The 25,233-nt window shown below is 41.3% G+C and overlaps 2 protein-coding genes across 3 annotated transcripts in view; one reads left to right on the top strand and one right to left on the bottom strand.

Moving 5' to 3' along the window:
* Window positions 1-647: 647 nt before the first annotated feature.
* The window catches only part of GABRA5 (gamma-aminobutyric acid type A receptor subunit alpha5), an 81,506-nt gene continuing 56,920 nt past the window's right edge, over window positions 648-25,233 (bottom strand). The window contains exons 6-9 of one of the 2 annotated variants that reach the window (XM_047086683.1): window positions 11,119-11,262; window positions 7,788-7,940; window positions 4,285-4,496; window positions 648-947 (exon numbers count right to left, since the gene is read on the bottom strand). In XM_047086683.1, coding sequence (XP_046942639.1) covers window positions 648-947; window positions 4,285-4,496; window positions 7,788-7,940; window positions 11,119-11,262 — 809 coding nt within the window. Of the gene's footprint in view, window positions 951-4,284; window positions 4,497-7,787; window positions 7,941-11,118; window positions 11,263-25,233 lie in introns of both variants that reach the window. The other variant, XM_047086682.1, reaches the window with a different exon arrangement.
* GABRB3 (gamma-aminobutyric acid type A receptor subunit beta3) overlaps window positions 8,515-25,233 on the top strand; it is a 481,670-nt gene continuing 464,951 nt past the window's right edge. Inside the window, exon 1 of the mRNA XM_047086678.1 lies at window positions 8,515-8,612. Within this exon, the coding sequence (XP_046942634.1) occupies window positions 8,515-8,612 (98 nt within the window). The remainder of the gene's footprint in view (window positions 8,613-25,233) is intronic.

Below are 25,233 nucleotides of genomic sequence, written 5' to 3' on the forward strand. Positions count from 1 at the left end.
AAATTTTTCCCTGGGGAAATATTTTATCTGTTCATCTAGCATATCATATATTTCTGTTATTGAATTTATCTGCATAAATATTTGCCTAATCTATTTCTTAATGTAATATCATGCAGTACTTTCTAATTTCAGAACAGTAAGAATTATCAAAGGCAATTAGTTTTGTACATAAATGCCCACAGTTTCCTTTTTAATGAAAAATGTGCTCTTTGTGATCTATGTTTCTTCCAAGAGAGTTGGTCAAGTAATAATCATGGAGCATTTCCTAAAATATTTATTTGCTGGGAAAATTTGTATGAAATGACATTTGAAGTATAAAAAACATTGTTAGGTAACACTTGGAACAGTTAAAAATATACTTATCTTGTTTGTAAACTATCAGTGTAAGATACTGAGTATCTGAGTGTCAGAACCATTGTCTCCTGTTTTTCTAGAAAGTTGTTTGCTTTGTTTATCAATGTGACATCTTTGAAACATCTGACGTTATATATAGAAACATCAAGGCAATATTATTTGTACATATTATTAAACATGCAAAAATTTCCTGAAAGACAGTGCCCGAATATGGAGTCCCTCTGAGTTCAACCTCTCCTTGGTAACCATTCTGCTGGAAGTATGGCTCTCCTGGAGTTTGGGAGTGTGGTGAGTTATTTTGGAGGGGCAGCCCCTTTAATCACCGGTTCCCTATTCAAATATGTTGCCCAGTAAACTAAGTTGAAAGTGCCAAACAAGACTGGGAATACAATTCGGGACATTTTGTCAATCTTGCTGATGCTGTTGTAAGTCTTTTTGTTTTCAGAAGTTTTCTCTTCGGAAGGCTTTACTGAGGCTGAAGATGCATTTGAGGTCCCTGCCGGGGTCTGTTCCTTTGGGATGTTGGGGGGGTGGGTCATCTTCCCAGTAGTATAAGCATTTGTTGACTTACTTAGTATGAGTTCCCGCTCCTTCTTCTGCAAAATATATAATAAGACTGTAAGGGCATGCTATTTTCAGGCAATTGTCAAATCATTTCTGAAAGTTCTAAAGGTTTATCTCTCAAAAGAGAGATACAGAAACATCAGCTTAGCTCTAGGGGAGGGAAGTTCTCCACAGACTTCTAAGCCTACAACACCACATGGCCAGTCTTGAACATGAAATTCTAGAATGACAAAGTAATTCTAAATCAGAATAGTGGTTATCTTTGTTGAGGTGGAGACTATAAAGGGCTTTGTTGACTGGGAAGTGGCATGGTGAACTTTTTGGAGAAGTGATATTCTCTATCTCGACAGGGATTTGGCTTACACAGATGAACTCATCAAATGTATCCTTGGTATCTGTGCATTTTACACTATGCAAATTTTTCTTTGAAAGAATCAAATGGTAAACAAATATTGAACCCTTGTTAATGATATACATATATTTACATGTATATAAATATATTTAGTGGGAAATATAGTGTCCTTTAACATTTACTCTGGAATGCATAAGAGTGTAAAGGCGGTTTGAGGATGAGTGAATGGATAGATAGATGAAAATTAGACAGTAATGACAGATTTTCATTGTGAAATTCTTTAAACATCACAAACATTTGTTTGCAAATGTATAAAATAAAATGCTGCAAAAAGCTGTTCCTTAATATAGTGCCATTAAATAAAATTTATTTGCGAAAACACAGGAAAGTAACTTAAAGGAAATATGTCAACCATTAAAACTATGAAAAAGATAACAAATAGGAAGGAAGCACATAGAGAAAGGAGTGAGAGGAAGTAAGTGAAAAGAGAGGAAGAATCAATATGGACCCAGATGCAGAGAGCATGGGGACATGGTGAGAGAGGCTATACCAGTCCTGGGCTACAGTAGGGACCCTCTGGCCTACTCTTCGGAAATACTACAGTTCTTTGATACATCAGTGATCATGTGCACACCCACACTGGTCTGCCAAAAGAAACTGATAAGCATAACTATGAATTTACTGCCTTGAATGGCTCCCAACTCTTGGTGTAGCCAAGAAAAGAACAGATGCTTTAGAAGATACTAATCTGTGTTGATAACATGTGTTTTACTTGGGGGAATGAGCAGTAGTACAGAATTCAGCACAATTACAATGGCTGTGGTGTTCATTGAGATGTGTCCCAGTCCCCCTTCTAGGTCCACCTGCTGCTCAGCTGCAGACAGAGCAGCCAGGAGACAGCCTTCAGCGCCAAATCATTCAGGGCTGACTTCAACTTCTTCCTCTGCTGAATGTCACTTCCTCTCTGTTCTTTCATCTGTATTCATCCTTACAAACTACCTTGCACTCCAAACTCTTACCTGGCATTTGCCTCTGGAGATCCCAACATGTGACAATGGTGAACACAGTCTATTTTTCAAGCTCTATACTTCTAAGTAAAAGTCAATTTACGTGAGTAGGCTAACACTATGTTTAATAATTCATGTGCATTACCCATGTCTCATAGTATGACTTGCCCACCCAAATGTCTTTAGATGCCCTGATGCTTCAACTGCACAGAACCTTTCAGGCCTAAGTGGTGGGATTCTCCAGCACTACAGCCTTTGAAGGACAACAGGAAGCACTGAAGTTCTACAAGACAGTGAGGCATGCTGCTTATTCTAAAAGATCAGTGCTAATCTAGGACTAGGTAAACCATGTTAGCTTCATTCCTCCCTCTCCAAAGGTCTTGCCAGCCAGATCTATGGCAAGTAGTAATAACAGTGGGGCCAAGTGTGAAAGTGGAGGCTGACAAGGATGGTGAGACTACCTGACAACATTTTAGGGCTCTCCATTCATTCCTTCCTCCTAGATTCAGAGATATGTGCCTGAAGGCCTCAATTCATGCAATAAACTCCCATCTGCTCTCGTACTCATACTTGAGTATCTCCAGTCCACTGTCACATAGCCATCAAAACCCAGATCCTTAGCAATCATTTCACTTCAGGCAACACATGGCTGGGCATTGGGAAGCCCTCTTTCCCAATTCCATTCATGCTCCTCCCCCAACAAACATCCTCCATAGCTCCTTTTGTCTTTACCATCAAGTCCAGAAGATTGGGTCAAAAATCTCTAGTTTTCCTCTACAAATGTTTTCCCAGGTCACCACCAATCCACTGTGGTCAGCTAACTCCTGTGCCCCCACTCCATCCCCAACCCCAAAAACATCCACTCCTAAGGTTGCTACTTGTCAGGGCCCTCCCTCCCATCCTATCTCCTTTGAGAGGGCCCAGCACAGACCCCACTTGGCCTTCCTCCAACCAGGCAAGCTGGACTTCAAAATGAGTTTTCCATGACTGGAATTCTGACATGGGAAGGGATACCTGGTCCTTGGAAGTGAGAAGAATCAGATGTGTCAGCTTAAGTCATAACCTCTGACTTTTACCAGAAAGAAAATAGTTGTGTTAAATGCAAAAAGCAAGCATGAGGCCACCGATGAGACACTGATGAGTGTCCTCAACAAAAAGAGACAGCCCTGAGTGGCTGTTCCTGGTTTGTGGCCCTGACTGGGAGGTCAGGCCAGACAATTCTAGTCTTCTATAATACTTTCCAGGACTCCCTTCATGCTGAATTTTCAAAGGACAGATTTTTATTTCAAGTCTACTTTGATAACTTTGATCTACTCTTCTTCAGAGCAAAGGTTTTGCTTATTTGTTTAATGCATGGTGTAATTAGCAGTTTATCAAATGCTGTTTCATTTTCTGCTCCATGTAGATTATTCTCACCTCCCCAAGGACATGGTTCAGCTTGGAATTCTGTGCAACCTTTTTTCTTCAAATATTCCTTAGATTTAGGCACAAATCACCCTCTAAATACCTGATAATATAAGCTTTGAACAGAGTAATGCTTTCCACAATAACTGTGCATCATTAAGTGAACCAAATCATCTCTTCCTCAGGTAGGGTTTGCTGCCTCCAGTAAGCTGCATGCTCTCCACATGCCCTTAAAGCCACCCTGCAGAAGATCTACTGTATGGTGTAGTGGCAAAAGAGAGTGACAGAGAATATACAATTCAGAACCGGACAAGTAGTCACTGAACAGACAGAAAGTACGTTAGCAAAAATAGCAGACCTATGTGTAAACAGCTCAAGCCATTCACCTGACATCAGACCTTTTGCTTGATCGAAGCTAATGATTCAAAACAAAGTTGAAATAGGACCTGTTGTAAGACTTGGTAGAGACCCTCAACACAGGGAAGGAGTCCTTTTTTTGTTGGGGGTGGGTGGGAGATAGGGAGGAGAAACACTTGTCTTATATTTGATATTTTGTACCATAAATGTTTTCTCTGGAGGAAAGGGGGAAAATGTAGTCAGTACCTTGACCTTGGCTGCTTCTGAGGCTTTTTTGCCATCCCAGGCCCAGCCTCTCTTTGTGAAATAGTTGACGGTGGCAAACTCAATCAGCGCAGAGAACACGAAAGCATAGCACACAGCTATGAACCAGTCCATGGCTGTCGCATAAGCCACTTTGGGCAGAGAGTTCCGAGCACTGATGCTGAGGGTCGTCATGGTCAGCACCGTGGTCACCCCTGTGGTGGTTGGGGACGGTGTGGGAGGGGGTGGGTAGGGAGAATGGAAACAGGGATCAGTACTGGCCCCCAGACCCCAGTATAACACCCCTGACCATAACAGATGAAGACAGGAAAGGAACTAGTTATCTTTATCAGTGAACTAGTTATCTTTACCAGACAGAACCTCCCTCTCTACATTTTCATAACATTTAACACACTCATAGCATTTATTTGCTATTTTATTGCTTATTTTATTTACCTTATTAATTGGCTCCTTCCTCGAGAATACAAGCTGAGGAGGGTAGGGATTGGGTCCGATATATACACATACTCTGTGTCCCCATTGTCTTGAACCAAGCAAATAGCAAATAGCTCTTGTTCAACAAAGATGTGTTGAATAGGTAGTGTTCCTCTGTTCCATGGGGGCAATACCCAATGGAGAACAGGTAATGACATTCACATAGCATCTGGTGAAGTGTTTCACAAAAATTTGCTAGACACCCTATGAATAGTGGACTCAAGGCAACCTGAAGAGACAAACCTGCTTTTACATGTATTAACCCAACTTGCAGACCTTGAGGAACTGAGAAGCTGAGTGCAGTAGAAGCACCATGTCTGAATCTGAGTCTCAGTACTTCCCTCCATCCAAGAGGGATCAATGTCCCCTAAAAGCCACTGTTCAATATAGCATCCACTAAGTGCCAGATTGATTTAAGCTACATTCTTGATGGGTGTCATTATCCCCATTCACAGGTGACATGTTTAAAGATTTAAAAATACTTAGCAATGTACCCCATTTCGCTAGCTGACAACTGAGAACCCATATTCAGACAAGGATCTGCAGGACCCTTATAGCCCACACTACTTCCACATGCTCTGTGTCTTCCTCCTCACCACAGTTTTGTTTGCACAAGGGTGCACTTGTGTGCATAGGGTGTGGGCACAATGCACCTGCTATGGGTTGGATTGTGTTTGCCCAAAATTCATATGTTGAAGTCCTAACCTCCAGAACTTCAGAATGTAAACTAACTTGGAAATATAGCCTTTACAGAAATAATCAGGTTAAAATGAGATTGTTAAGGCAGGCCCTGATGCAACATGACAGGTGTCACAGACATGAACACAGGAAGAATACTGAGTAAAGACTGGAATTCTCTGTCACAAGCCAGGAAACTGCCAGAAACAAGGAGAGAGGCCTGAAATAGACCCTTCCCTCACAACCCTCAGAAGGAACAAGCTTTGCTGACCTCTTGATTTTGACTTGTAGCCTCCAGATCTGAGACAATTAATTTCTGTTGTTTAAGCCACTCAGGGCATGGTACTCTGTTATATAACCTTAGGAAACCAGTACAGCACCAAGTGCATAATGTCACTGGTGGTCACAGCAGCTTAGTTTTCATCGAATGTCATCCCTCAAAGGTATTTATATGTCCTTATTGAACATGGTACCATGTGTGGAATTAATAGAAATCCACTATTCTTTTTTTTTAATTTTTTTTTCAACGTTTATTTATTTCTGGGACAGAGAGAGACAGAGCATGAACGGGGGAGGGGCAGAGAGAGAAGGAGACACAGAATCGGAAACAGGCTCCAGGCTCTGAGCCATCAGCCCAGAGCCTGACGCAGGGCTCGAACTCACAGACCGCGAGATCGTGACCTGGCTGAAGTCGGACGCTTAACTGACTGCGCCACCCAGGCGCCCCAGAAATCCACTATTCTTTTTTTTTTTTTTCAACGTTTATTTATTTTTGGGACAGAGAGAGACAGAGCATGAATGGGGGAGGGGCAGAGAGAGAGGGAGACACAGAATCGGAAACAGGCTCCAGGCTCTGAGCCATCAGCCCAGAGCCTGACGCGGGGCTCGAACTCACGGACCGCGAGATCGTGACCTGGCTGAAGTCGGACGCTTAACCGACTGCGCCACCCAGGCGCCCCAAAAATCCACTATTCTTAATAGAATAGAATCCACTTAATTCTTAATAGAATCAAGAGAAATCACTATTAATATTAATAAATTAAATATTAATTATTAAATAGTAGGCATCTTTGATTTTTCTTAGAAATCCACTTAATCATTGTACTTGGAAAGTGTTCTGTCATGACCTTTAACAGGCTTCTTGCAACTTCTTGGGTCCTTTATCACCCTAATGTGCATCTGGAATCTCCAAGAAGAAACAGATGCTAATATGCAACATTGTCCAAACTATTTTTTTTTTCTCAGCCACCTACTAATGTTCCCCTAAAGACCTGGAGCCATAAGTCAACCTCCACACCTCTCCGAAACATTCCTGAAGCTAGATGAAGCAGGGTAAGTGAAGCTGGCCATGTAGGTGGAGGTAGAGAGATAGCCTGACAGGAACATTCCTGGGACACTCACTTAGAAACTCCCTGGGCTCTCAAGCTTCCCACAGAATTATGGTAGTGTTAACATAAAATGCTGGTCACGATTACCTTCTTTTCAAGGGAAAGTGCAACAGTAAGAGCTGAGGCATGAAGTATACCTTACAGTTTAGAAATATGTGAGCATCCATTACCGCAACTGACCTGCAAAACTACCTTTAGTATCACTACTGAAATGCGAGGAAGCAGAATTTCCAGGTAAGAGTCAAATGCTGAACTATGTCTGCTATGCTGAGGTACCTCCTGAACTAGATCTTGCTAAACCTCATTTATGTCTTAGGGATGTCAAATGATGTTATTCTACTAAATGGTTATCCTATATGTGTATGTATGTGTACATGTATATATTTGTATATGTATGTTTATATATATGTGTATATAATATGTATTTATTATTTATACATGAAAATATCCATATATTCATATCATAGACACCATACGATGGTATATATGATATATAGATATGTAATTTATTATTACCATACCACATATGGTATATTGAATGCCTGTTGGGAGTTAATTTTAAAGTGGTATCACGTTTCAAAGAAAACTGCTTGATAACGTAAAAAGCAGTACTTTAGGAGAAGTGTGAAAATACTGTAGCAAAATCTCACATAAGACAGATTGCTACCAGTTTCAAACCTAAAAAAGAAAAAAAGAAAAAAAAAGCTTACCAGCAAAAAGCTTTTCAAAATGGAAACAATGATCAAATAGACCAAGTGTCATTTCCTAAAACCTTGTTATAGTGCAATCCTAAGTCCTTATCCTTAACATTGAATTCTTTACTAATTGGTCTGTTTGTTTTCCAGGTCACAGAACAGACAGCACTAGTCATTCAGAGGCTGTTCTTTGGGGATAGTTAGAAGCAGTCACAAAACACCAGTGTAGGCCTGGCTTGGGGACACTCACCAAACACTGTCCTGGCAGGGACTGATTCTCTGTTCAGCCAAAAGGACACTTGTGACAAGATCACGGTCATTATGCAGGGAAGGTAGGTCTGGATGACAAAGTACCCAATCTTCCGCTTCAGATGGAAATGAGCTGTCATGATTGTGTATTCACCTGCAAATAAACAAATTAACTCGGGCAACCACCTGTCCTACAGTCCTGCCTATGGTTCCTGCCCCTGAACCAGAGGCAGTCCAGAAGTCCCCTTCTTTCCACCTTCCCACTGGACAACTATTTGTTTGTATTGTTAGGATGAAGGAGATGAAAGAGGATGCATAGATTTCTTGGCCGTCATTCTGTAAGTCTTTTGAGCCCCAGCCTCTGAAGAGCCTTTCCTGCTGGATGTTTTTCCTGGGGAAATCAGATTTGTGTGTTTTCCTAATCCCTGGTCACAATCTGTGCCACTCTCTGCCCACCCCCTCACTGCTACTGCCATCAGGATTTCAGGATTTAGCCTCTCCAGATATAACTCAGGACATCACAGAGCCCTGTTGCAGGTGGAGAATTGTTCTCCCTATTTCCCAGCCAGGGAAAGCTGGCAGGAGCTGGGGGAAAGCACTCCCCACAGGCTCTGCACTCCGTGACAGACCCAGGTGGAGGGTGAAGAACAGCAGTTTGAGGAGGCCACTGGTCTGGCAGCCCCTCCCTCCTGCCACCTACCAGGGGAGATCGGGGCATTTCCTTGGAGATGCCCCAGTGCCTTCTCTGGATCTGCCTGGCTGTGTGGGAGGCCAGAGGGGACCTCCCATTCATTGCTGAGAATGACGCTGCCCTGATGGTGAACTGGTAAGGAGCTGAGATGGGTTGTGGTTGGAGGGTATATAAGTGGATGTCAACTGGAAAGTCTCTAATGCTAGATTCCTTTTTCTGAAAAAAATATAGTTAACATATGACGTTGTATTAGTTTCAGTTGTACCACACAGTGATTCGACAATTCTGTACATTACTTAATGCTCACCATGATAAGTGTAGTCACCATCATTCACCATATAACATAATAACAATTACTACTGTCTGTACTCTACGTTGTGCCTTTCATCTGTGTGACTGCTACCTGAATATACACCTCCCTAGGGAGATGGGGAGGCTGCTTTGAGGAGTGGAGGCAGAGTTAAGCTGATCTGAGGACAAGAGTTCTTTTGCTGAATTGCAAGGAGTAGATGGTGTGGCTGGGGAGCTGGATAGAACTGCAAAGTGGGGAGAAAGGGCTTGAGGCTGCCACTAATGCAGACCTGGGTGGGAGCCATCTGTTTGGGGGTGGGGGGAGGGTCTGCCAGAGACCAATGTGGAGCATTGGTACTTTGAGTCAGATAGCACAGATCTGCCATGTGCTATTGGAATCAAAGCCCAGAGCTCAGCATGGCCAGCTGTGGAGGTCCCTACGTGCCTTTTCTCTCAGCATGCCAGATGTCAGAGGCAGGGGGAACCATTAAGATCACATGTAGCAAAATCTGCCCCCTTCCAGAAAAAAAAACAAAATTCCTAGCAGTGTCTGCGACACACCGGCATTGGCAGGCCACATTTTCCCCATAGCTTGAAGGCAGGTCAGAGCAGCAGAGAGGGACTGAGCAGGTTTTATCACACCAGAAGGAAACAGCGACAAAGAGAAGGAGGATGAGCTATGTTTAATAGCAAGAACTGAATCTTTATAATGATCCAATGTTGCCTCTTCTTAACACCCAAGGAGAGGGGAAATACCAGTCTATTTCCCTGCAGTAGGGTTTGATATTACTCTCCTATTTATAATGCTTTTATTGTTGTTCTTTTCATTCTGTTTTTTTTTTTAATTTGAGTATAGTTGACACACAATATTACACTAGTTTAGGGCATACAACATAATGATTTAACAGGTTTATATGTTATGCTGTGTTTACCACAAGTGTATCTACCATCTGTCCCAATACATCCCTATTACAATATTACAGTATCATGGACAATATTCCTTATGCTGTGCCTTGTGTTTCTGTGACTTACTCATTCCATAACTGGAAGCCTGTATCTTCCACTCTCCTTCACCCATTTTGCCCATCCGTTCACCCCCTCTTTCATTTGTTTTATTTTTGAGTTAAGGGTAGCAATATCAGATAATGTTTTAAAAAAGACCATATTTTTAGAATGCAGATAGAGGCAGAAACCCCGTTTACACATTTTTAAAGAACTGTATGAAACAACTCCAAACAGCAGCATCCTCCATCAGCATGGCATTTCTTTACCCCAGATATCTGCCATGCTACCTTTTCACTTGTTCCCATAAAATTAGGCCTGCTTCCTCTTCCTTTCTCTTTAACTAGGCATCCTCATGGTGCCACCATCCTCACCATCCTGCCAGGCTCTCTCCCCTCTCCCCAGGATGCCCAGCACCAGGCTAATGGGTAGGCTCTAGGAGCCTGTATGTAGAGGAGGCATGCACTCAATGTCCATGAGCTTCCTGCCAGCCCTGAGGTTTGTATCATTTGGAGCTGACCGGGGTATCATTTGGAGCGCAGAACTCATCCTCGTGACAGGGCCCACTCCATCCCTGTTATACTTTTCTTCTCTGCCATATGGAGACTCTCTGGCACCCTGGGGTCTCCTCCGCTCCTGACTGCTGGGGCTGGGCCTCCTGTGGCCAGGAAGCAGCCAAGGATGCACCCTGCAGGTGCAGAACCTTGAACATATTTTGTTCCTTTGGAACACCTCACCCATTTTGAATCAGGTGAAGCCAGGCTTGCCCCTGTGGTACTCAGCCCGGCCCTATGTACATGAGAGTGAGAGCCTCTGCTTCTTTCTTGGTGAGGTCTCAGCTGTTTCTGTTCTGCTTGGTTGTACTCCCCAAAATTCAACCCTTGGGAAATCTTCTTAGAAATTTTCAAAACCTCCTGGTAGGGGGAGCTGGTAAATAGGAGTACTTGTAGGAAGCTGTCTACCTTTCCTGAAAAGACTACTGCCTCTATGTCTCAATGCTGGGAGCAGGGACTGCATTATATAAGGAAGTCTATGTCACCTCCAGGCAGAGCCTATGATCACAGGGGCCTGCTCACATGAGGGCAAACACATCACAGATCAATGCCTCCCATGGCTCTTCATGCTGCTAGGCAGCCACTGCAGTTGGTGCCTCCGTGTGCAGCTGCAAGAACAGGGATCTGACTTGGAGGGCTCCCGTGGACAGCACCACACAACCACAGCTGTGCCCCAGCTTGCTAAGTAGAACTCAGGTGTTCCTAGGAGGCATGCCCCCTCCCCCCACCCCCAGCATGGTACAGGAACACTGAGCTCTCCCAGGGTGTGACATTCTATGTGCACTTGGTCTCACCTGTGCTGGTGCTGATGTTCTCAGTGCCTACTGTCTGCCCCATCAAGTGGTACTGGTTCAACCTGGAGCCATCTTCTGCCACCACCACTGACTTAGTGGTTCCATTAGTCCACACATAGACAACTTCGGAATTAGGATATGCATCTGTATTGGAGTACAGAAGGTGGTATAAACATGGAATTATTTTCAGCCTGGCACAACCAACAATGTCTATAAAAGTAGCAAGAGAGATGGTTGGAAAGTTAAAGGACCTGAAGACTGCACAGGTGGTCAAACCAAGGCAGATGCCGCCACTGTTCAGGTAGGGCCTTCTCATTTCTAGAGATCTGAGTGGTCAGCAATCAGTGCCTGTTTCCCAGTATGTATTTGCTCTTTAGGGTACGCTATCACATGGGCTGAGACTACAGTGCCGGGGGCTCTCCCAGCTCTGTGGTGTTGAGCAAGTAACTTATGGTCTGTGCCTCAGTTCTTCCATCTGTAAAATGGGATGGTTACAGTAGCTACTTCTTAGGGCTCCTGCTATCATGATACAAGCTCCATAATGACCAAATTCGTAGAGCACGTGGAGGAGCACCTGAGTGCATCAGCTATGATAAAGGTTCCACTTTGCAACTGGTACTTATTGTCTTGTCTGACACTGTCCTGGTGGGAGGGTGGCATGGTAGATATGACCTGCGTTGGTGTCATGCCTATGAATGTTACTTTATATGGCAAAGAGCACTGTGCAGATGGAGTTAAGGCTATGGGCCTTTAAATCAGAAGATTATCCTGGATTAACCCAGTGCACCCAATATAATCACTTGAGCCCTTAAAAACAGAGAACTTTCTCCAGCTGGAGCCAGTCAGAAATCCATCTCAGAGAGATTTGAAGCATGAAGAAAGTACTTGGCTGTCATTGTTGGCTTTGAAGATGGAGGAAGGGGCCATGGCAAGTGGGCAGGTTCTAGAGGGTAAGAATGACCCCCCAGGTGACAGCAAGCAGGAAACAGGGACTTCCAACCTACAGCCATGCAGAACTGAATCCTGCCAACAACCTGAATGAAGCTGGAAGTAGCCCTGCTACTGTCAGCCCTATTGACACTATAATTCTAGCCTGTGGGACCCAGCACAGAGACATCAGGCAAACACACTGTATTCTGACCTATGAAACTGTAAGACAATAAAGGTGGTTTTTCTTTTTTTCTTTTTTTCCAACTTTATTGAGATATAATTGACATGTAGCATTGTTTAAATTTAAAATATACATTGTAATAACTTGATAGATGTATAAATTGTACAATGATTACCACAGTAAGGTTAGTTACATATTGATTTAAACTGCTAACTGTAATAACCTGTCATGCAGCAATAGAAAACTAGAACAGTTAGATGGAGAACAGAGGCTCTCTCCCAGAGGAGGGAGAAAAATACACATAAAACATACAACAGGTGAGTAATTGCTATGGAGAGCTACAAGCTATGAAGAGGGAAGAGGTACAATTTTAAGTAAGCTTCTCTAGGAAGACCTCACTTAGGAGACCAAGAGATGTTCAGGAGCTGGCCACAAGGCTGTTAGGAGGAAGAGCATCCCAGGAATGGATGCTATAAAGGTCCTGAGGCAGGAGCATGCCTGCAATACCTGAGGAGAAGCCAGGCAGGCAGTGTGGCTGGACAGGGAAGAGGGCAGAGGGAAGAGGAAAACATCAGATAAAACAGTGTCTCCAGGATATTTTATAGCTTTTGCTGTGAGCTAATCAGAAGACATGGAGGTAGGGATGGGGATTAAGCAAATAAGTGACATATTATAACTTATGCTTTAAAATGATCTGTCTGGTTGAGATGGAAGAATAGAATGTCGGTGAGAACCAGACAGAAATGGGAGACTGCCTAAGGCAACATTAAAATAATTCAGGTGAAAGGGCGCCTGGGTGGTTCAGTCAGTTAAGCATCCAACTCTTAATTTAGGCTCAAGTCATGATCTCATGGTTCATGAGATCGAGCCCCACATCAGGCTCTGTGCTGACAGCACTGAGCCTGCTTAGATCCTCTGTGTTGTTTTCTCTCTCTGGCCCTCCCCTCTCTCTTTCAAAAATAAACATTAAAAAAAATCCAGGTGGAATATGACAGTGGTGAGCAATGGCAAAAAGAGGAGAAATTAGGGATACATGTTAAAGGGAAGATTTGTCCAGTTGCTAATGAATCATGTAACCTGTGACAGGAAGAAGGTGGCCAGGCTGGACATCTGGACAGTTCATTTGCACTTAGGATGGCAAAGATTCTGGAAGGACCTGGCTTCTGGTGAAATAACAGCAGTGCAGGTGCAATGTATCAGAAATGATACCTATAAGGGGTTTACTTGGGGATCCTGAGGGAGCAGCTGGCTATATAAGTTAGTTCATGGGAATGGTACCGAGTGAACATGGGATCTCTCCAGTTGCTAGCATATGGATGTCAACTGAAGCCTGGGCTTATGAGATCACCTGAGTAGTGTTGGTGGACAAAAAAGGGTGGTAAATGACTTCCTAGCGTGCTGCAGCGTGCAGAATATGAGAAGGTGAGGGGGAAACAGCAAAGCCACCGGAGCAGCAGGCACTGTGGTGGGAGGGCACAGGGAATGTGCTGTCCGGGAGACCTATGTCACAGACTTCAGATGATGGATCAGGAGTGGTCACAGGATCTAGCAGGATCTGGCCACCATGGCAAAAGCAGTTACATAAGAGCAGCTGGCTTTGAAGAACTGACAGGCTCATTTGTTCCAGTTGTCTCTTGAGGCCCCTGAAGGTAAGCCAGCATACCTGTCCCATGATCAGGCCCATGAATCTGAATAGATGCCACATCCAACCACTTTGACACCTTTCGAACAAAGAGGTCTGCTTTGCTCCCAGCTGCTTAAGCAGAGCATGACCCTCAAGCACGTTTGAAAGGAACCATGTACCCATAGAGATGAGAAATCTGTAGATGTCTCAGGAGATGAGGGATGAACTGCAGAGGTCTGATGACACTGCTGGCAGGGGAGCCATCCCTCAGTATGACAGCATGCTCTGCAACTCTACTCCAAGCTGAGTAAGCCCACTGCACTGTGAAGGATCCCCTGGAGCAGCAATTCTATTAGATCAGGCCAACAAAACTATGCATTTGGATCAGAGATCTTAACAGCTAGAAGTCAGAAGAATGGGCTCTGGAATGATCAAGAGTTCTACTAAAAAGTGTAGAAGTTTCTTTGCTAATGCACATCACTACCTTTATTCTTATTTATGTGCAAAAGAGTATCCATACAGTTGAAAAATAATTAAATCAGCATGTATGTTGCACTCAGCATAATACAGAGGAAAACAGAAGAAGCTTCACGACTCCCTGTGCATGACACACTGAAAACTCACATCCTCCCTACAAACTGGTATTCTGAATTTTATGATAACCACTGCACTGTGTGCTTTGTAGTTTTACTTCCTGGACAGAAGCAGAAGTCACTAAACAAAGTTGGTTTTTGTTTTGTTTTGTTTTGTTTTGTTTTTGGGCTTTGCCTATGTCTTCTTTGTGAAATCTGTTCATGTTTTGACTCATATTTCCTTTACATATTCTGACACTTTTCGTTCTACATATTGCAAATATCTTCAAATTTTTGGCTATTTCACTGTGTTCTTTTTTTAATTTTTTGATAAAATTAATGTTTGTCAAATTTATCAGTCTTTTCATTTTTCTGCATCTTATTTCAGAGGCCCTTGCTGTTCTGAGGTCACACTATATTACATGTGCATTATCAAAGTTTTAACACATTGTCTTTCACCATTTGGGCCTTACTGGAAGCTGACTTCTGTATATATTTTCCACACAGAAGTATCCAATGGCATTTTCTCCATGTGATTTTCTGTGTTGCCACCAAAATTATTAAGCCGTCTCTCCCAGCCACTCACTTTCAGGGTTTGCTCTGCCAAGTAAGGTTTCTGTCATGTACTGGTTTTCTCTTTGCTGGGTCCTCTGCTAAGCTCTCTTTTCCTGTCCTGCTTTAGAAGACCCCAATAACTGGAAGGGTAGCATACCCCTCTTTTCTTCTTCAGGGGCCCCTGCTTATTCCTCTGCTCACCCATATACATGTTGGAATTGGCTTAGGCTTCCATAAAAATACTCTGATGAGATTTATACTGGAACTGAACTGGATGTATATATTATAGACTGGGGAGACATGACATCTTTTGGTATTGTATTTTTTTTAATTATGGACATGATGTGTCTCTCCATGTATTTAGGTCTTTGTAGTGAAAGTGCTTGACAATAAGTTGCTGTTGTTTTTTTTTAATTGTAAGGCAAGCACCTGATGTTAAGCTTTTGATTGCTGAGGCATCTACTTCATGGCAGCCTTCTAGAACATACTGCTAGCTACACAACTAAATAAAGAGCCAGGCCACCCCACCCATGATATTCCCCTTTTAGAAAGCACAGTGTGACCTAGATAGCTGACCACTTGAGTCACCCCACTTTTCCCTTCCTGTGCCCTAATTCTTGCTCTTATGGTTTAAATTTGACAATAAAGAATGAACTTGCCAAACCCTAGGCACCCCAACCTAGACCCAAATAAAGGAAAACTCTGGTCTGTGCTCCCTCTCTCTCGCTCCCTCTCTCTACCTGTGACCTTGCCATATGCCCCCAGGTGTGCTGTGTACCTTCTAGGACTTGTGAGTAATAAATGTTTTTTCAAAGTTCCCTGATGACTATTGCTGAGATTAATCTTGCAATAATAATGAGAACCACAAGAGTTGGTCCCACTATAGCACTGGCTCCACTAAGAGAAATGTCTGTAGGGTTTCACTATGAGTAATATGGCCAGGAAAGTGCCCAGGCATCCTAACCTAAGTGATAGCATCACTATTGATAGGCTGAGGCCTACCCAAAAGTTTTCTATATTGAAATATTTTTAGTAAGTTTGTATCATTCTCTATCTTTTTAAAAAAGTTTATTTATTTTGAGAGAAGGAGAGAGAGAGCACATGCATACATGCACAGGGGAGGGATAGAGAGAGAGAAAAAGCAGACTCCGTGCTATTGGGCAGAGCCCAACACAGAGCTCAAACTCATGAACCCATCCAGTCATGACCTGAGCCAAAATCAAGAGTTGGATGCTTAACTGACTGAGTCACACAGGCACCCCTCATTCTCTATCTTTTTGCTGGATGTCTCCCCTAGATGTGTGATACTCAATATTGTTTTTCAGTAACCAGTGTACTCTGTCCTTGAGCAAAGGGCAAGTGATAAGCCAACTTACCAGAAAGTTGCTAAGCAAGGGTGGGGTCAGAACCATTAAAATGAGTGATGACTCTGAGATTTATCTGCATACTAATGATTTGAAATGGAAGTAAATAGAGTAGACTCCATTATAACAGTTAATGAAATATCATGGAGGCTAGACTTCACTCACATTGCAGGTAAATGTTGAGTGGTATCCTTGCCTTTTTTTTTAAATTAACATACCTTCATTTTCAAGTTTTAGGTAATATATAACTATATTTTTCACATTAAAGCTTCCCTGACACAAGTACATACTGTTGTAATTTCCCTTCTCTCCTGGGGAGATGCGTGGCTCTCTCTCTGGAGAGATGAATGTGGGGGCTGATGATGCCTCTACTTTGGCAAGCTGCTTTCCAAATGTCTGGTCATAGGCATCACTGGGCATGTGCTAATAAGACTGTGAGGGCTCCCTGCATTCTACATAAATGACAGTGAGATTTCTATCTTCCTCCTACTTTGTAAATGTTATAGGACCCTGACTATTAAAGAGCTGTGGCACTCAGACATGGACTTAAGCAGAGCAGCCCTGCTGGATTCTGGTCAAGGCTGTGAGTGTGGAGCAGACAGTAGATGGTATGAGACTATATCCCCTGGCTTCTTACTGTCCCCAGACTGGCTCAGGAAGCTTCTGTTTCTATCATCTTATACACCTGCTGTGTATCTTTTTCTCAGTTCATCCACCTCACAATGGGGAGAGCTGCTGCCTGTGAAGCTGGCCTCCCTCTGACTACAACTCTAGTGAGAAGTGCTACAGATGTCCCATTAACAACTCCTCATTCCATTTCCCAATCCATAGGGGAGATGTAAGTCTGACCTCTGGTCAAGGGAAGGGGACCCCCGCAACCCTTGGGAAATGTGAGTAGATCAGAAAATGTTAATCCTAAAGCTCAATAAGGGAACTCAAATCTCAAGGCAATAGGTTGGAGTGACCAGGGTCAGTTCTGAGAGTTAGGAACATCTGGGAACACAGACGTGTCTAAAAACAGTACAGAACACAGGAAACAATGTTTCCCCCATGGAGCTGCTTACTTGGTGCCAAATCTGCTCAAGAAAGAAGGGAAAGGAGGTGAAGAGCATATAAGAGGCAGGAGAGAGAGGACATCAGGACACATGGAGCATTCTGAAAAGTGGTAGAGGTCTAGAGGTGCAAGTGTCCTTTCTGGTGGCCTGGAGTTAGGTCACAGATAGGAGTACTGGGGTGGTGGAGGAGGCACTGAGGTGGGTGTGAAGACTGGTACAGGCCTATGGAAGGTGCAGACCCCACCCCAACTGCTCTCTTGACTGCAGTGCTGGGAATTACTTTCTACAGTGGTATTGGAGATGGCACACAGTTGCAGATGGCTCTCCTTGAGCTCTGAGGCTAAGTGGCATGTTGAGCAGGGAAGCACGTCTATGCTGCAGGGATCACTGGCTGGGCACAAGGCTAACTCTGATACATGCAGGCTTGTTGGGCATATAATCTCTCAGCCTCTTTCTCCAATTTTGGTGAGTGTGTGTGTGTGTGTGTGTGTGTGTATAATAATATTTATAATAAAGACCCAATAAAATAATAATTGTTAACTATATAAAAGTTACTTGAAATCACAAAGTGATATATGAGTGTATCTTATAAGGCAAACTAATAATTCATAACATCTTGCTTTTCAAACTGTTAGTATTAAATAGCCTATTGATATTGATAATGTTGATAGCATTAATGATAACAACAAGAGCCAGTGTGGCCTCTGTCATTTCAGTTCAGTATTGCTAAGTTCTTCTCTCTTCATCAGATTAAGGGTGAGAATAAATGACACTCATGTGCATTTCACCCTGGGTATTTAGCACTAAATTATTCTCTTTGTGTTAGCTTCATGGCATTCCATCTTTTAGCCACGCACAACAGTAAATGAGGTAATCAGGTTTGTTGTGCTATCATTTGTTACGAGTTAGAGCTCTAGAAACATAATACTCGCCTCCTGTCAACCATATATCAGCACAGCAAGGCAGGAAGGTTTTAAATACTTTCACTCTTAACTGACTTGGGAATTCATCACTGCTTTCTGAGTGGCTCCTTTTCCTGGGTTGACACTTTCTGTTTATCCAGGTCTAGCTTTGCAAATCCTGATTAGAAGGTAGAGATGTCACTTTTAACCCTTATTTATAAGGACTTTCAAAAGCAATGAGTGTTTGCTAAACTATGAAAGAAATATAGCAGTGTGACTCTGAACTTCAACAGCCAATATATGCTCTAAACCTCTATTTCCGCATCTGTAAGTTAGGGAAAATAACTCCCATATCCTAGGGCCACTGTGAGGGCAAAGTATATTCATCAATGTTAGACATTTAGCATATTCCTAACACAGTAGGTTGCTTAATAAATATTAGGAACATACCCATATATTGGGAAGAATTTTGGTTTGTGTCAGATCCAAACTTCAAACTTTGAAAAGATCTTCAAACCTAAATTGACTTTTTAACTGTCAGTCAAAGCAAACCCAATGTATGAAGACCGTTGGTTAGCCTCATCTGATAGGTTGCATGGACACTTGGGAACCCAGGAACTGCCAATAACCAGACAGGAAATCCATTTTACCTTGTGCATTCATTGCCTATGATGTTAGAAGAAATGCAGATTAGTATGTACCCAATGAGCCGAATTTTGGTAATTTGAAAACATACAGAATTTAAGTTCTCTGACAGCCATGTCCTCAGCCCTCCTCTCTCTTCTGAAATGGAAGGTGGCAATGAGCAGAATAACTGCCTAAGGAGACCTCACTAACCATCACTTATACGACCTTCTGCGGGGTCCTCAACCTCCTTGAGCCTCAGTATTCTGTGCTAAAATCCAAGTCAACACTTGACCCATCAATTGCATAATTTATATTACAAACTTCATAAGCTTTAAATGTATGTAGATACATTATATCTAATGGCCTACTAGATACCAATATCTCTGCTTTGAATTCAGTAGGTAAAAGTTACCTATGCCTTTTTCCTTGCCTATAATCAATTGAGACATAAGGGTAGCTATCTGCAGATGGAGATGAGCAGATAACATTTCTGCCCTGTTACCAAAGAAATTACAGTGGATGGTTGAGGGTTGCTAATCAAATGGCCCATAACCACTCCACAATCCAGTCTGTAAAATTATGTATGGTCACTGCTGCCTGGTCTAACAGAGAGAGTCAAAAAGAATACACTGTCTGTGTCCATGGACTTAAATGGGAACCAATCAGGAAAGAAGGACTAAGGCCAGTCACCACCCAGCAGAAAAGACCCTCCCCTTGTGAAAAGGAGTGAGAAGCAGAGCAAAAGCCTAGAAGTAACATTAGGAAGAAATCCCTTCATGTAATTTCCCACCACTTCATAAACCAATCAGCTTTTTTAACTGAAACCAGCAGTTCCTTCCAAGCACTTTCAATTTCCTTAGGGAAAATAGATTTCCAAAGTCACATAGTCTTAAAATCATGATGCCACCCTTGACTCGTGTCCCCCTTTGATCCTGGATCACATCTGGCCAACACCCTTGTCACATCTGGTCACCACGCTGTTCTCAACTCTCAGTGTCTCTAGTGCTTCAGGGCAATTCCTAGCTCTTGGTGTCACCTACCTAGTAGTGAGCCCAGCACATCCTCCCCTTGCTCCACAAACCTCTCCCACTCTGCCTACTGCTTTTACACTTTCATATTTGAATGGTTATGCCATCCTGTCATTTGCCCAAAAGAGGTGTTCATCACCTCTACTAAGTGACCCCCAGTCATTTGTGCTTCGTCCTTATTTCTGTTACCCTCCTATTCAAATCCTTCCAGGTTCAGTTTAAAATATCATCCCCATAAAAAAATATATAAATAAAAATAAAATAAAATATCATCCCCATGATGAGTTTCCCCATCTGAATTCCAAGTGGCTTTCAGCTGTACAGGGGTATTTAACCTTATTATGTAACGTGTCCATTAACTCCTTGGGAGCAGAACTTATGCTTCTGTGATTCTCACTGCATCTAGCATGAGAACACACCCAGTGTAGCTGTTAAATAGTAATCACAGTTAACTAGTGCATCTAAGACACAACACAGACAGAACTTCAATGTGTTTCTCAGACCTCACAGACTAAAATGCAGATTAGACACTTTGAAACCTGTGTTCTAGATCACCTACACTCATGCTGAGTTGCTGGGCATGATGAATGCAGTTAACAGTGTCATAATTCCACATGTTTGAATGAACTAATAGCTTACTACAGTGAGATTTACCCTAATTTTGTGAAATTCTCTCCACTGGATGTTTACCAAACAGGCATCCACATCTAATTTAGCATATATTTTCATGAATCCAGATGTTGTTTCATGACTTAATTTACTATTTAATGCATCATTCTACAAATAAAATAAACAAAAAATAAACTTTTTTTTAATTCCTAAAAAATCTTGATTTAAGCACTTGCTTCCAAATATAAGCCATGCCATTATCTTTAAGGAATTTCTTTGTGGACTAGGAAAGATCCCTTTGTAAACTAGGGCTAATTTCAACATTTGTTTGAATTCTTGAGAGTAGAGATAGCAATAACAGAAATGTCTGTTAATTCAGTCCTGCATTAGAGAAGCCAGAGCATGTGGCTCATTAGAATAATGACACCTATTTGCATTCCTTTGTCTCCTAATAGCAGAGAACTGTTGGATTGGGTAATTTGAAACTCATTATACTATCACATTTAGCCTCTGCACTGTGCTCAGATGCCCATGGAATGAGGGAACTACTTGGCCAAGCAGCTATTTTTAGTAAATCAAAAAGATGAAAGACAAGTAAGAGACACACTTAATTAAATAACATTTCTTCTGTTAAAATTATTATATCCTGAGCTGAAACCATATAAGCTGAGGAAAGGTAAAGTTTGTGCAGTTTTTCATTTCTTGGGAAACTGTATATAAACATGATGTATGAAGAAAATCCTTTAAATCACTTTGAATTTGATAGCAATGATATTAAAATTTTTTTAACGTTTATTCATTTTTGAGACAGGGAGAGACAGAGCATGAATGGGGGAGGGTCAGAGAGAGAGGGAGACACAGAATCTGAAACAGGCTCCAGGCTCTGAGCTATCAGCACAGAGCCCAATGCAGGGCTCGAACTCAACGGACCCCGAGATCATGACCTGAGCTGAAGTCGGACACTTAACAGACTGAGCCACCCAGGTGCCCCTGATAGCAATGATATTAATAGCAGATATACAGAAACAATCAACATCTAAATCAAACCAATCTTCAAAATATCAGGCAGATAAAAAAAAAATAAATTTATCATGAGAGTTCAAAATCTCAAGAATGTTTATATTTGTTTGGGGCTCTCTACTGAGTTCAAAATACACACACACACACACACACAAACTGAGCCCATTTGGTATCACTGATTATAGAAGTGATGAGATCCTATCAGATGTGTATTTTATCACTGAATGTAATAAATGACTTAACTATAGTTGGTTGACTGTTGAATACGAGATATTTTAGTGAAGAATGATTTAGAGGGTCACATATTTTCTTTAATCAAAATTTGCTCTTGTGCTGCCTATCCTGTAAACCATTGTCATTATATCCCATTAACTTGATCTTATTTAATTAATGATGAAAAAAATGACAATTTCACTTTTAGTGTTTTGCCTTTGATCAAAAAAGAGCATAATTTTCACATGCAAAGAGGGGTCTAATTTTACATTATACAACTCATTTTCCTTTTGGGGACATGAGCAATTTATTTTCCTTCAGGGACATGAATCAGTGATTCCCAAATAAGATGCCTCAGGATCTTTTGAAGGTTTCATCTCAAGCACTGATGTGCACAGCCTCCACATGGCAACATATTATTTAAATAAATCCTGGTGAAAGTCGCTTTCCATTATGCTGCTTCTCCCAAATAAATGTGTGTTGAATCTCTCCTTGGCATTTAAAGGTCATAGTTTGAAAAAAAAAAATTTCCATCCAACCCAACTTTTGGCTCATCACACACATACACCTTTCCTAATTCCAAAAACCTGTTTGAAATGATAGAAGTAATACAAAAGGAAACCCCTGGAATCAAACAAACTTCCCCTGCCAGTAACAGCGAAGTGATTGTTAATAGTTGTTACTATTAACACCATGTAAAAGAGAACTCCCTGAAGCGCACTGGAGAGTGAACAAATAGAGGAAAAGACTGGAGGGAGTTGGCTCAGAGGAAGGGAATGCCTTTCTACTTAAAAAGCTTTGAGTCAGAGCTGTGAAGTGGCTAAAGCTTGGATGGATTCCTTTGGTCTTCCTGGCTTGAAGAACCAAAGGAAAAGTAGACTATCAGAATAGCACATCTGAAAAATGACGTGTAAAATCCTAGAAAGGAAAGAGCCACAGAGAAGAAATCACAAATTTGATGTAATGGATGTATGTAAATTCTACCCAGATATGTATACTTACCCTGAATTATACATACATGGAGCATAATCCTACCAGCCCAACTAAGGTAGAAGAACCATCTGACATTTCATCTGTTGCCTACTATAGGAAAGACAGTGTTTGGAGTTTTCCTTTGGCCAAGTTAATTAACTAAAAAAGAAAAAAAAATGACACTCTAAATTTAACAGAATCCAGTCTCTGCAATACAACACTGAGATAGCCAGGAAAGAATTAAAAATATATATTAAATGTAAAAGAAACACAAAAAAGTGACCCAGACTCAAGAGAAAATACAATCAATATGGAATGCTCCTAAGAGGATTCAGATCCTGGATTTAGCATATAAGGATTTTAAAGCAGATTAAATGGCTATGCTTAAGAGTGTAAAGGAAAAAAAATGTAATGGTTTGTAATGAAAAAATGTAATGAAAAACTAAGAGTAAGTCTTAGCAGAGGCATTGAAATTATTTTAAAGAAACATATACAAACTCTAAAACTAACAAATACACTAAATAAAAATTTTTTGTATGAATTTAGTCACAGATTGAAATGACATAAGTCAGTAAACTTGAAGACAGAGTGATAAAAATTATCCAATATAAAGAATAAAGAGGGGTGCCTGGGTGGCTCAGTCGGTTAAGCATCCAACTCTTTTTTTTTTTTCCAACTCTTTTTTTTAATATTTATTTTTCGGAGGTGGGGAGGGGCAGAGAGAGAGACAGAGAAAAAGAATCCAAAGCAGGCTCCAGGCTCCAAGCTGTCAGCACAGAGCCAAGGCAGGGCTCAAACTCATGAGCCCTGAGATCAGGAACTAAGCCAAAATCAGACATTTAACCCACTGAGTCACCCAGGTTCCCCAAGTGTTCAACTCTTGATTTTGACTATGCTGTCAGCACAGAGCCTGCTTGGGATTCTTCCTCTCCTCCTACACTGCTTGTGCTCTCTACCTCAAAATAAATAAATAAATAAATAAATAAATAAATAAACGAACAAACAAACATTAAAAATTAATTAGATTAGACTCCAGATGGAAAAAGAAGGATGGGAGAGAAAAATATTAGAAGAGATAATGGCCAAAATTCCTCAAATTTGGTGAAAGACAAATTTAGAAATTCAAGAAGTTCAGTAAACCCTAGGAAATATAAATAATAATAAAAATACATGCAAGGGGACTTCTACTTCCAGGAGAATGGAGATGTGTTTTCCCCTATTCCTCTCACTAAATATAACTAGAAAATCTGGATATGTATGACATAAAATATAGGAAGAATCTGAAAGGTAGAAAGAATAAGGCAGACAGGTCTTGGGATCTTGGTACTCAAGAGATGACCCAGTAGTAAGTTCTGTGGCTTTATTCTTGCCTTATGCATCTCAGACTGGGAGCCCAAGAAGCTTAGCAAGAGCTGGTGTTTCAGTTTGAGTACAAGGCAGGAAAAGGCCAGTGGTCCTGATTAAGGCAGTCAGGCAGGAGGACTTTCCCCATATCATTGGAAGGCCAAACATTTTGTTCTGTTCAAGACTTCAACTAGTTGAATGACATCCGCCCGCATTAGAAAAGGCAATCTGCTTCACTCAGTCTATTAATTTAAATGTTAATCATTTCCAAAAACATCCTAACAGACATCCCCCAGAATAATGTTTGACCAAAAATCTGGGCATGTCATCGCCCAGTCAAGTTGACACACAAATTAACCTTCACAGAAATGAAAAATACAATAACTGTAATAAAAAGTTCGATATATGAGTAAATAAAGAGGATGAAGGAAAGAAAGGAAAGAGTAAACTCAAAGATAAAACAACAGAAATTAAATAACGTGAGAAACGGAGAAAATAGGAGAAAATGAAAGAGCCTCAAAACTTATGGGGATATATAAAAAAATCTAATATTCATGTCATTGGAATCAGGAAATGAGAAGAGAAAGATGATGGAGCAGAAAAAGTATTCAAAGAAATAATTGCTCAAACTTCTAAATTTCATAAAAATCTATAGATTCAAGAAGCTTAGCAAGGCCCAGGCAGAATAAACTCAAAGAAATCTACACCAATGCATAGTTAAATTTCTAACAACTAAAGGCAAAGAAAATAATCTTGAAAGTAACCAGAGAAAAATGACATCCTACCTACAAGCAAAAAATGATTTGAATGGCATCAGATTTCTTATTAGAAAACAAGGAAGCAAGCATAAAAGAGCACATCTTTCAAGTGCCAAAAGAACTATCAGTACTATGAAAATATCCATCAGGTATGAAGGGAAAAATCAAACCTCTTCAAATGAAAAAAAAAAAAAACAAAGATAATTTATTGCCCAAAAAATACCTAAAGACAGTTTGCTAGTTATAAATAAGTTTTATTATAAAATATTTTGTTATTATTTTATTATAAAACAACTTAGTTATATAGTTATAAAGAAGAAATCTTGGAACACTGAGAATAAAAAAAGAACACAGTAAGTAA

This window comes from Lynx rufus, unplaced genomic scaffold, assembly GCF_022079265.1.
Source record: "Lynx rufus isolate CCGP_SWC_20201006 ecotype Redwood Valley unplaced genomic scaffold, mLynRuf1.p SCAF_21, whole genome shotgun sequence".
NCBI classification, from domain to species: domain Eukaryota; kingdom Metazoa; phylum Chordata; class Mammalia; order Carnivora; family Felidae; genus Lynx; species Lynx rufus.